The following is a 13667-nucleotide window of genomic DNA, read 5'->3' as shown; positions in this document are numbered from 1 at the left end:
TGCCTGGCCATTTTTTGGTTGCAGCCATCATTGTTGTTTGGCGGGCCCGGGCTGGGGATTCGAACCCGCCACCTAAGGTGTATGTGGCTGGCACCTTAGCCGCTTGAGCCATAGGCGCCGAGCTGAATTGTAAATAATTTTAAAATTTGCAGAGGTCTAATTTTAAACATCAGATGAGTTGCTTTAAAGGTTGGAGGGGGTGAGGACTTGATGTTTTAGCCAGTGGTAAGGATAGTAGTGTTCTGTGACCATAAAATGGGAGTGGATATGGTTTGATCCAACTTGAATTTCAGGAATGTAGTTTTGAAGCCTAAACTTTTAGAATTTCAACAATGAGTCAGTTTTAGAAGAGATTATATAATTTGTATTGTCAGTCAAATCGGAATCTTAGTTTTAAATGCTAATTCTGTGACAGAGTTCTTGAGTGTGGGTGGTTAAAAACTGGTAGAATAATGTTAGGTGAAATTAGTCTCAGACAGAGGCTTCAGACTTGTTTTTAAGTAATTTTACTTTACGGCTCTGCTCCTGTAAATTAAGTGGCTAAGGCACCCAGCACATACACCAGAGCTGGTGGTTCGAATCCAGCCTGGGCCTGCCAAACAGCAATAACAACTACAACCAAAAAATGGCTGGGCATTGTGGTGGGCGCCTGTAGTCTCAGCTACTTTGGAGGCTGAGGCAAGAGAACCACTTAAGCCCAGGAGTTGGAGGTTACTGTGAGCTGTGATGCCACTGCACTCTACCCAGGGCGACAGCTTGAGGCTCTGTCTCAATTAATACATTTTCATTAGGAAATTGAGTGTTTTGCAAGTTGCCTTACAATAGAATGCAGTCAGCTTCTTTACTTCTCTGTGGAATTTCTGTTTCCTGGTTACTCATGTAATCCCAGTGTCTTTCAGGTTGCAGTCACTTTATTTATTATTTAGACAGAGTCTCTCTCTGTTACCTAGGCTAGCGTGCCATGGCCTCAGCCCAGCTCGTAGCAACCTCAACCTCCTGGGCTCAAGTGATCCTCCTGCCTCAGCCTCCGAGTACCTGGGCCTACCGGCATGTACCACTATGCCCAGCTAACTTTTTTATTTTTGGTAGAGATGGGGGTCTCTGTCTTGCTTGGGCTGGTCTCAAACACCTGACCTCAAGCAGTCCTCCTGCCTTGGCTTACCAGAGTGCTAGGATTACAGACATGAGTCATCATGCCCAGCCTTCAGTTTTAAATAGGGTAGTTGTAGAAGGTCTTTGGAGAGGATAACATTTGAACAAAGACTTAGAGTTAGTCCTGCTATTATTTGGTGGCAGAGCCCACCTGTGTGTCTAAGGAACACCAAGGAGGCCAGTGTGTCTGGATTGGAGTGATAAAGAAGGGGAGAGTACAGTATTAGATTAAGTCTTGGGGGAGGGCACAGACAGTGGGGATATTTGTAAGGGTATGGGTTCTTATTCTGAGTGAATCTGAGAGTTATTGGAAAATTTCAAATAGACAAATGACACGATCTAATTTAAATTTTGAAGGGATTATTTTGCCTTTGTGGAGAGTAAGGGTTGTAAGGGAGGAAGCAGGGGTTGAAACCAGGAGACATATTTAGGGGTATGTTGTGGTCATCCAATTGTGATATAGTGACTTAGATTGTAGTATATCATTAAAGTTAGTGAGAAGCAGTTGGATCTTGAATTTGTTTTGAAGGAAAAGTCAACAAAATTTGCTAATTCTTGAATGTGTGGTGAAAAAGAAAAAGATCGTGGAGTAGGAAGAAGCATGGGACCTTCTTTGCAAAGATGTGGAACTTGAACTGAGCAAATAATAGATGTTTGGGCTCAGCGCCTGTAGCACAGTGGTTATGGTGCCTGCCACATACACCGAGACTGGCGGGTGTAAATAACAGGCCAGCTAAATAACAATGACAGCTGTAATAAAAAATAGCCAGGTGTTGTTGTGGGCACCTGTGGTCTCAGCTACTTGGGAGGCTCAGGCAAGAGAATCGCTTAAGCCCATGAGTTTGAGGTTGCTGTGAGCTATGTTGCAACGGCACTCTACCAAGGGTGACACAATGAGACTTGGTCTCAAAAAAAATAAAATAGGTGTTATGTACAGGGAAAAGGAGCAAAGGTCACTTCAGTTGATTAACTTTTATAACTTGTCTGCCCCTCCAAATCTGTGGAATTGCACACAATTAAATTCTGTAAGTGAAGGCAGGGATCAAGGTACCCAAGGCCTGCTGTTCTCCTTTGGGTTTGCTTGTGGATGTGCATAGTTTTTGAAATCTGTTGTAAATAGCTTGGATGATCAGCATTTCTTTAGATCTGTATTTTAAATAGTGTTACTGCATGAGGTTCTATGTTAGGTCACTATAAGAAATTTTATGTTAGTAGAAGACATGAATCTGTAATTATATTACTTAAGAAATGATGTAAGAAATGCCATTGGGAATTTAGCAGAATAGTTTTAGCGCTGCTGGTGAAATTAGGGAAAGCTTGTGGAGGATGCAGTGTTTTTTTTGTTGTTGTTGTTGTTGGCCAGGGCTGGGTTTGAACCCGCCACCTCTGGCATATGGGGCCAGCACCCTACTCCTTTGAGCCACAGGCACCGCCCCGATGCAGTGTTTTTGAGGTGGACCTTGAAAATACATATGTAAACCTGGTAGAGATAAGGTATTTTATAAAGAAAATATTTTTTAACTATGTTAATGAACACAAGTAATAAATGCTGTCAAATAATACTAATTATAGATGAATATATATTTCTTAGAACCTACCTAGTAATTAATTTTGATTTTGGTCAAATTAAATTTTATTAACAAACGAAGTGGCAAATATTTGGCAAGACAGACTTGTGGAGGTTTTTTGTTTGTTTTCTATTTTCTGGTTGTATCTTAATTTTCTTTATTTTTGTTTATTTAGATACACAGAAGTAAAAACAAATGGAAATTTCATCTTAAGGATGGCATTATGAATCTTAATGGGAGAGATTATATATTTTCCAAAGCCATTGGAGATGCAGAATGGTGAAATATTGCTTCTTTTCTTTTATAAGTAAAACAAAAGAAACTTGAAAAAAATGTAAAGTGGACAGTTTGAAACTTGGGACATATATCAACCAAAACTTCATTTCTGCATGTCAGAAAAGTGCAGTAGAAGCAAAGCTACTGGAACAAAGATAGACCATGACAACATAGACACTACTTCTAACTGGCAAGCCATGGAACTGTAGCACCTCGGGTTGTTGGGGTGGGGGTTTGGGGTTTTGTGTAGGAAAACCATAATTGTTGATTTTAAATACAGGTACCTGCCACCGGTAATTAGCATGTAAAGCTTTGTCTATATTTCCTTCTTCCAACTTGGGTTCAACCAGAAGATACTTGTTTGAATGAACTGAAGAAACTTCCCTTTTGATAGATTGAACTGAAACTGCTTATTGTATGTGGTAATATTTGGTAAAAATTGCGTATAAGCTTTTTACAAAAGGGTAAGAATTATGGTGTTGAATTTTAGTTCACTTGTATAAGGAAACAATTTACAACTCTCATAATAGGTCTTAAATATTTTTACTTGCTATTCTCCCTCAGTAATATATATACCTCTTCCTTTCATGCTTTATGAGACATCTATTTAAAATTTAAAGGAAGTAACCAGTGATCATAGTTTGGAGACAAAGTTTGACCCAGGAATGGATATTTATTTTAATTAGGTTTTCATACTTATTAAATGTAATATAATGACTTAGGTCTTGTCTGAGTGAATGGAATTAAAATGACAACTTTAATTTCCTTACAGAAAAACTGTGTTTGTTTCTTTTAGTCCCACACCTTGAAAAGAAACCCCAAATTGGCTACTCAGGACTAACAGTTTTATTTCACAAAGGTACCATCTAGCTAAAATTGTATGCCCACAAGTATATGAGTAAATGCAGGTTTTCCTGTTGGGCTGAAGTGTGTGCTTCTATACGTGTTTAGTCATTAAACATTCAGATAATATTCTGGTGCATTGATTGAAGCATAGGACAGGTTGGGACTTGGATTTTTATTAAACAGTTTAGTAATTATAAAAGTTTCTTGTGTTTACTAGTAAAGAATTTTTTAAAAAGCTATTCTAATTGAACAAATTTTTTAAAAGCAACTTTGTAATTTGAGGGAAAAATTTTGGAGACAGAGGGGTGTGGGCCACTAAGTACACAGTTACCTCTCTTTTATTTGGTGGCCCTTCCAGGCCATTGATAATACAGATATGGGCTCCTGTTTGCACATTGGGAAGAAAATATAGAAATTTGACTTGTATATTAAAAATAATAGAAATGTATTATGTATTTTAAGAGTGCAGGGCTGTAAGGGGCTCTAAAGAACAATATGGCACTTCCATGTTCAGTGTGAATTAGCCGCCTGGGAGAACTGCAGGAACACTTGTCTCCACCTTTGTGTTCTTGTAACTAATTTGACTTTCCCTGTTTTTATCTTGACAAAATTTACGTGTGTTTAAGTAACTTGTATATTGATTTGTTTTTAGTCTTTAGTTTTTGTCTTCCTTTTATTTGCCTTTGTGTGTTTCCAGAAGTAATATGTAAACACTTTAAAGTACATTAACAAAGAAGAAAACTGTGAGCTGTTTATATAATGTCTGTCTTTCTTTCTTAACTCAAATCTTTAAATTTTTCAAAAAGGTTAATCAATTTTTTGGCCTACTTAACCAACTTTGTCTCTTATTTTCTGAACTTTGGTGTATGTAAATGTTGGTGTCTGACATGCTAGTAGTCAGATTTTATTTAGATGCCATAACTGGTAATACAGGCTTTTTTTGGGCTTTATTAATTTAGTTTTGTGAGGGGATGTTTATTTGTTTACCTCACTACTATAAAAACACACAGAGGTTTTTTAGTTGTTAATATTAATGAGCTTGGGAGAAGAGGAAAAGAGAGGGAGTTAAATCACAGAAGTCCGTTCAGTTGTCCTTCAGTATAGTTGCTAGTAGGTTTATATTTACTCAGTGAAGAAGTCAATGACCTGAACTACCTATAAAAATTTAGCAGTGCTGCAGTGTTGTTTAAGTGAAACCCTTCAGCTTTCCAGTAGTTTTTATGCTACTGAAACTTGGATTAGTGTATGATACTCAGCTCATGTCTTGGGCCCTCTATGTAGACAAATATTCATAATAACATTGTATACTGGCCTGTTTTTATAATTTTATTTTTCAAACATGAACAACCACTGCTTTCAGAGTGGTTATTTTATTATTTTTGAAGCAAGAAATAACCATTTGTATTTGCACCTGTGTATTGCATATTAATTATGTTATACTTGGCAAATGCTTTTCTTTTACCTGCAAAAATTTTGAAAGCTGGTCCAAATGACACTGCATACCAAATTGTGCTCTTAGATACTATTGCATTGTGTTTCTTTTTAATCAATAGCATGTTTTAGTTTTATTATAGTAGCTTTTGCTGTAAGAATGTCACCTGCTTATCTTTTATTGTACTTGAATTTTTAATCATGCTTTTAACATTGTATTTAACAAGTCATTTCATATTAGGTTCATTATAATGTTATTCCTTTAAAAAGGCAAGGGATTCCCGCTTTCAGAATTTTAAAATGAAAGTAACATGTTTATCCAAAGGGGAAAAATAGTTTAGACTGTTATTATGAGAATAAGTAATGGTCTCTGGAGAGGATTTGTTTAGATTTGCACAGTTGATGATGGCACCTTTTACTTAAAAAAAATAATAGTGCTAAGGAAAATTCATACAAAATTACAAGATAAAGTGAGGAAATGTGTGCCTTTCAGTATATGAACTCTTGCGCGAACTCTTGCGTGGTGGTCGTTTGGATAATCAGACCACTTGAATGCCTGAGAGCACATTTAATTTCTTGAAGTGCCACATACGGCTAAAACAACTCTTTATGTGCAATTTGTTTCTAGAGTAAAATGAATGTTATAAGAGGGTTATCTTTATATTGGGCTTTTATATTTTTTAAATGTTCACATTTCTTTCTGTTAATTAAATGCCATCATAATATCACATTTACATTGTTGCCTCTTACAAAATCAGAGCCACTCTCATGTTATTCTAATATGATTACATCAAGGTTTGAGCAGTATGTATAGTGATTAAAATGTTCTTGATGAGCATAATAGATTCTGGTTTTAGGAAACAACATAAAAATATAATAGCTTTTCTATAAAGATTTTCTTTTGCTATAGTGAAAGTCAAAGAAAGATTAGGGTATTGTTTTTTTTCTTAGCTTTTATGGAGGAATGAAAAGAATTATCTCCCCCTAAGAATAATTGTTTATTTTATTATCTCATAGCAATAATGTCACCATTATTATCAGAGGGTAAATATGCCTTGTATAGGAAAACAGACATAATTTCATCTTGGGGGTTCTCTTCATAACTTAGCATTTTCTTCCACCTGAGAGAATTACTCAGCTGGATTTTCAGATTATTTCATCTTGAACTTTTTGAGCTTTTGTGCAATGTAATATTTTATTGCTCCATCTTTGTACATTTTATTTCAGGTCTTTTCTCCACCTACCTTTCTAAAACAGCTATATCAGATCTTGAATTTGTTGGTTAAAAAGTTGTTTCCTATGTTTCCTCATGGGTTTATGTTAAGTAGTTTTGCATTTTAATCTTATATTATGCTATGGAAATTATTCTGAGGTTTATATTCTTCCCTTTTTAAGCCTGCCTTACTCTTTCTATCATTTTCTATGGTTTAAGGAAAAAGACACCCAACTTAATATTTTTGTTTCAGCAACAAAAGAATTTTTTCTCTTTTCTTTTTGGGAAGAACTACATTGAGTTAGTAACTACTCTTCCAGTCAACGTTCCTTAAATCAGTCCAGTATGCATCAGGGCTACAGTTTGGGGGAGGGGCTAATCCTTTTTGCTGTTCTGAGCTACTATTGTCAACTGCTGTTGTACATACTGTTATGTGTAAGGGCGTAAATATATTTATTATGTTTGTAAAATTCATTCTGTACAATTGCAGATCAAGGTTGCTCTTCTGTGATATACGGGATATTATGTTTTAAAGAACATCTTGGAATACAATTAGAGAACTTAGTATTTTGTTGTACTAAGACCTATTTTAAGTTTAATATTTTACCTTTGCAAAAACTTTAATTAAAGATGTTATTTAAAAAAAGTAATGTTGCTTGCTTTGCTTACTAGCATATGACATCGTTATGGATAATTGAATAAAAGCTTAACAATTTAGAAAGGAAAATGCTTTACATTGTTAATACATACCATTTAATAACAGCAATAGCAACAAAAAGGTATCATTAAATTCTGTGCCTTTAAGATAAGTAGTTTGGGGTGTCAGTGTCAATTATTAAACTGTGTTACAAATTCTTAATAATAGCTTTTAGTTGTGTTTTCCAGGCACATAGGAATTTTGATTGGGCTACATTTACATCAACAAAGTGTAACTAAAATTGATTGTAAAAAATCAATATTTCTACTCAAAGGGTACATTATTTAGGATAAAATTATTTGAGAACATTACTGTTTTCTTATTTCTCTGTTTAGCTTAATCTTTTTCTCTTAGTTCAGAGTTTGTAAATAATGGCATATTAGAAAAATTGAATTATTGAGGTTTGTATTACATATTGAATATATTTTGTGTTATTTTAGAAAGTATTAAATAATTAGCAGGTATTTTAATTTTATAGCTAATCCAACTGAATCATTAAGAAAAAGCTTGCCTTTTTATAATTTTTTTATCCTGTTACAGACTACTTTATCTAGGAAACTTGGAAATTTTGACTATTAAAATGATCATAATAAAGATATCTTATTTATTGCCAGCTAATCTTGTATCTTTGCAGTTTAATTCAAGTTTCTACTTTGATCGTAAGCTTTTTGGCTTTACTTTCTTCATCTGTAAAATGACAAGGATAATCCTTTGAGGTTTCAATGAGGTAATATGTGTAAAGCTCTTTGGGTGGTGCTTGGTAGTGGTAAGCACTCGGATGTTAGAATTATTAGCTAAATTCTATAATTATTTGCTTAATTTAAAATAGTGGAGTTGGGGAAAAAAACAACAAAAAGGACATTTTTGTTTCTGGAACAGAGGATATAGAAACCCCAGAGGATATAGAAACCCAGAGGCAAATGTCCTGTTGTGATTACTACCATGGTCTGGATGTTTGTTTCCATCCAAAGTTCATATGCTGAAATTCTAACCCAAAGTGATGGTTTAGAAAGTGGAGCCTGTGGGTGGTGATTAGGTCATGAGGTCTTTCTGGCCTCCTGAATGGGTTTAATGGCCTTAACAAAAGACCTTGAAGAGCTAGGTAGCCTCTTAGACCATGCAAGTGGCTCTGGACAACACCAGATCTGCTGGTGCCTTGGTCTTGGACTTCCCAGCCTCCAGAACGGTGAGAAATAAATGTTTATTGTTTATAAACTGCACATTTTTTTGTATTATAGCAATCAGACAGACTACATTATTGGAAAACCCCACTTTTTTATATTTTAATTTAAATATGTGAGTGTGGTAGCCCACATTGCCTGGACTGTTTCCTGGTAGGTAATGCTGTCAAATACTTCTCTCTTTGGCATAATTTGTAGCAATGGTGTGCCTAGGGAGGGGAGCAGTTCTGTCTAGGTGTAGATAGTAAGAATTTCAACTATTGGTACAGAATATAAACTCATAATAAAGCTGATTAAATTTGATGGGCTTTTTATTATTATCATGTAGCAGCATCCTAAACTATACTGATGATAAAACACTCCTCCCCACAAATGAAATAATTGTTTTGTTTTAATTGGTCTAATTGCCACAGTTAGGGCAATTGAGAGTTTTCAAGTCTTTTTACCTGGGGTAAAATGTACCATCTTTTTTTTTTTTTGTAGAGACAGTCTCACTTTATCTCCCTCAGGGGAGAGTGCTGTGGTGTGAGACAGCTCACAGCAACCTCCAACTCCTGGGCTTACCATGTTTCCTCGAAAATAAGACCTATGCAAAAAATAAGCCCTAGCAGGATTTCTATGCATTTGTTAAATATAAGCCCTACTATTCCAGATATGCTGCATAGTCACACCATGCATTTTGGCGTGGAGAAGAAGACATCCCCTGAAAATAAGCCCATGTTTGTCTTGAGAAAACATAAATATAAGACAGTGTCTTGTTTTCAGGGAAATACAGTAGGCGATTCTCTTGCCTCAGCCTCCTGAGTAGCTGGGACTACAGGCCTGCACCACAATAGCTGGCTATTTTCTTGTTGCAGTTTGGCTGGGCCTGGGTTTGAACCTGCCACCCTCAGTATATGGTGCCGGGGCCCTACACACTGAGCCACAGGCGCTGTGCACAGTTTACCATCTGAATTTTTTTTTTTTTTTTGAGACAGGGTCTCACTATGTCGCCCTTGGTAGAGTGCTGTGGTGTCACAGCTCACAGCAACCTCCAACTCTTGGGCTTAAGCTATTCTCTTGCCTCAGCCTCCCCAAGTAGCTGGGCCTACAGGCATCCATCACAATCCTGGCTGTTTTTTGTTGCAGTTGTCGTTGTTTAGCTGGCCTGGGATGGGTTCAAACCTGCCAGCCTCAGAGTATGTGGCTGATGCCACAACCACTGCTATGGGCACCAAGGCCGTCTTATTCATTTTTAAGTGTACAGTTTAGTGTTACCAAGTACATTAATGTTGGGTTTTAATAAAATACACATATTAGTGTCATATTAACTTTTTTTGCGTTTCACATAAATAATCATAGACAAATACCATATGATTCGACTTCAGTGAAATATCTACAAAGTACAGTATGGCTGGGAAAAGAGGAAATGGGGAATTGTTTAATGAATGTGGAATTTCAGTTTTGCAGGATGAAAATGTAGAGATCAGTTGCATACCCAGCTGGATATACTTACCACTACTGAACTGTACCTTTAAAATTGGCAAAGATGGTGTTACGTTGCATTTACTTAACTACAATAAAAAGCGTATCTTTCAGTAGACATTGTATTCAATGTGGAGGTTAATTGAGACAACAACTCCTAATACATTATATAGTCAGAACCCAACATGGGGGCACAGCCACTTTCATTTGTTTCTATGGTAAATTCTTGTGGGTTCAGAATTGTTCCCATTCAGAGCTCAGCTCATGGCTCCAGCTCCTATGATAGAACGTATTTCTGTGGTTAAGCAGTAGATTCGAAAGGAACAGTTGGAGCACAACAATTGCAAGGAATGAAACAAACTTTAATTCTTCAATTACATCCTTCTATGTTATTACTGGGAATTTTCATTGGTGCTTAAGTGAAACCATGAAACCATGTAAACCATCAAACAATTATTTTGTTCGATAAATGCAAAATCTTACTTTATGAAGTGCACTCATTTCATTATTATTACTGAAAATGTTTTATAAGGAAAAATGGGGTGTTAAAAAATGAAAGCCTCTGTATGTTTAATATGCTAGAAACTGGATGTCAGATCAGATCCTACTCTTTAATTTGGAAACAAACATTTTAATAAATACAGAAATAGTGACATGGTGGAAAAAGCATGGTCTTCAGAACTGGATGGACCTGAATTTGAATTTAGTCTCCAGCTTTTCCTTGGTTGACTTTGGACAAGGCATTTAGACCCTCTTGTCTGTTTAATGTAAGAATATTTTGCTTACCAAAAATAAGAATGATGGCCTGGTTACTAAGAGTGCTAAGGGGAAATAATGGAACCTAGGAACCTATTCCCTATGTCCAACTAAACATATTTCAGTGAGGATGAAATAAAGATATTTTTATTAAGATAAAAATGAAGATTAAAAACCAAGGCCCAGGCTGAGGCTCGGCACCTGTGGCTCAAGTGGCTAAGGCACCAGCCACATACACCTAAGGTGGCAGGTTCAGATCCAGCCCGGCCGCCAAACAACAATGAGGCAGCAACCAAAAAATAGGCATTGTGGCAGGTGCCTTTGGTCCCAGCTACTTGGGAGGCTGAGGCAGGAGACTCGTTTGAGCCCAGGAGTTGGAGGTTGCTGTGAGCTGTGATGCCACAGCACTCTACCCAGGGGGAGAGCTTGAGGCTCTGTCTCAAAAAAAAAAAAAAAGGCCTAGGCTGAAAGAATCGCTAAATAATGAATTTTAGGAGGAAGATTATGGAAATTAGAAGAAGGATGAAAGAAGAAATAGAGATCAAAGCAATTTGTAAGCATGGATAACCTAAATATTGACTAAGAAAAAAATGAAATTTTAAATTAAAACCTATGTAATGTATAACAAAAAGTCAACTATGCCATGAGTTGTAGACAATGTGGACCTCTATAGAAAAAAACATATTCAAAATACTTCTCTGTTCTCTCACTCAACAATAGTTAATGCAGAAGACTTCTGTTACCAAATTGGGATGGGATATTCTCCCCACCACCAAGCAAGCAAACAGCTCTTCAATCCTGATGCTACCTGGAGATGGATATCAGATCCCACTGGCGAAGGCTCAATCCCACAGGACTACCCCGCTTCCACCCCTCTACCAGTCAAAAGTCCAGGCCTCTGGAACTTCTGACCCACTGGCTTCAAGTTAGGGTTTCCACAACCCATCTTTGAGTTCACTTAATTTGCTAGAGCAGCTCACAGAACTCGGGGAAACACATTTTACTGGTTTATTTTTATAAAGGATATAATAAAGGACACAGATGAGAGATGCATAGGACAAGGGAAGAGGTGTGGAGCTTCCATGCCCTCCTTGGTGTGCCACCCTCCAGGAACCTCAGGAACATGTTCGGCTATCCAGAAGTTCCTCTTGGGCCTTTTATGGAGGTTTCATGGATAGGCATGACTGAAAACCTCATAAAAATGTAATTGGACAAAAAAAGGTGTGATCCAATACTGACGGCCTGAGTGGGGAAACCCAGCAAGCCCTGTCAGTTCACATTCCTCTTGCCTCTGCAGCATTCTTTCCTCCAGGGTATGGAGCAGGACCCCGTCTGGAATTGATCCCTATGATCAGGAAAGGTAGGTCAGAGAATTTTCTTTTTTTAAAAATTTTTTTACTATTTTTTTAAATCATTAAATCATCGCTGTGTACATTAATGCAGTCATGGGGTACAATGTGCTGGTTTTATATACAATTTGAAATACTTTCATCAAACTGGTTAGCATAGCTTCATGGCATTTTCTTGGTTTATATAAGACATTTATATTCTACATTTAGTAAATGTCACATGTACCCTTGTAAGATGCACCATAGGTGTGGTCCCACCAATTACCCCCCCCTCCACCCATCCTCCCTCCCTTCTCTCCCGTACCCATATTCTTGGGCTATAATTGGGTTATAGCTTTCATAAGAAAGCTATAAATTAGTTTCATAGTAGGACTGAGTACATTGGATACTTTTTCTTCCATTCTTGAGATACTTTGCTAAGAAGAATATGTTCCAGCTCCATCCATGTAAACTTGAAAGAGGTAAAGTCTCCATCTTTCTTTAAGGCTGCATAGGTCAGAGAATTTCTTTATGGCCAACTCCAAGACAGAAAGGTAGGGGAAGATTCCTGACTTAGGTAGAAAAAGGAACAAGTGAAAGGAGGACAGTGGTCAGCGAGACAGACTCTGTTTCTGAGGCCTGAAAGTGCCCCAACATTATTACAAGGCTGTGGGAGTTAGCCAGGAACAGTGGATGAAAGCTTGATCTTACGATGTATATATATCTCCCACACACATATACAGGACCCTTTATATGAAAAAGGGCATTTTTTTAGATTTTATTTCAGTTGTCTGTCTTTAGTGATGGCCCAATTAATCTTTCTTATGTAAAAAAGATGAAACAAAAATTCAAAGATAATAAAATAGTGATGTCAAAAATATTTCTGGTTGATGTCACTATTATTACTCCCCTGCCCAGCCTAAGCTGATTCCGCTTGAAAATTCATGCTCTGTTTCTTTCTTTTTCTTTTTCTATCTTGGAGCACTAGAGTTCTCTGGATGATGAAGACTATGTTCTTTTCTTGTATGCATTTGACTTGTATTGCATATATGGGACATATATTGATACTTGATTTATTCAAGGTAATTCACGATTTTATTAGTCATATGGTATTAATACAGGTGTAAAAAATGTCCAAATTATTCTTTTTAAGTGGAAAATGTTTTGGAGGTTCCTTATAGGTACATTGGGCAATACCATTGATTTTCCTATGTAAATTAGGGGAAATAGCAATGAGGACAAATTTTACGTTTTAGTGAAATGACCATTGTGCAATCATTTAAGGGATTGAACACTGTTTTAAAAATTTCTTCTATTGAGTTGTGCCTGTGGCTCAAGGAGTAGGGCGCCGGCCCTATACACCATATATCGGAGGTGGCGGGTTCAAGCCCGGCCCTGACCAAAACTGCAAAAAAAACAAAACAAAAAAAATTTATTCTATTTGGTATTTGGGTTTTGTGCGTTTTCATTCTAAATTTAGCATGATGAGAGTGCGATTGCCTAAAGGGCTGTAAAAAAGATGATTGCACAATTCTGTGTTCTTTATCTGCTATCAGATTTTTTTTTTTGACAGAGAGCCTCAAGCTGTCCCCCTGGGTAGAGTGTGGTGGCATCATAGCTCACAGCAACCTCCAACTCCTGAGCTCAAGTGAGTCTCCTGCCTCAGCCTCCCAAGTAGCTGGGACCATCGGTTCCCGCCACAACGCCTGGCTATTTTTTGGTTGCAGCTGTCATTGTTGTCTGGCAGGCCCGGGC

At 37.0% G+C, this 13667-nt stretch overlaps 1 protein-coding gene across 1 annotated transcript in view; it reads left to right on the top strand.

Moving 5' to 3' along the window:
* The window catches only part of GTF2A1 (general transcription factor IIA subunit 1), a 38044-nt gene extending 30912 nt beyond the window's left edge, over positions 1-7132 (top strand). The window contains exon 8 of the mRNA XM_012803437.2: positions 2896-7132. Within this exon, the coding sequence (XP_012658891.1) occupies positions 2896-3003 (108 nt within the window). The 3' untranslated portion in view covers positions 3004-7132. The remainder of the gene's footprint in view (positions 1-2895) is intronic.
* The last annotated feature ends 6535 nt before the right edge of the window (positions 7133-13667 follow it).

Source organism: Otolemur garnettii, unplaced genomic scaffold, assembly GCF_000181295.1.
Source record: "Otolemur garnettii isolate 467f Iridium unplaced genomic scaffold, OtoGar3 scaffold00020, whole genome shotgun sequence".
Lineage (NCBI taxonomy): Eukaryota > Metazoa > Chordata > Mammalia > Primates > Galagidae > Otolemur > Otolemur garnettii.
This window is presented reverse-complemented; position numbering and strand designations above follow the sequence as displayed.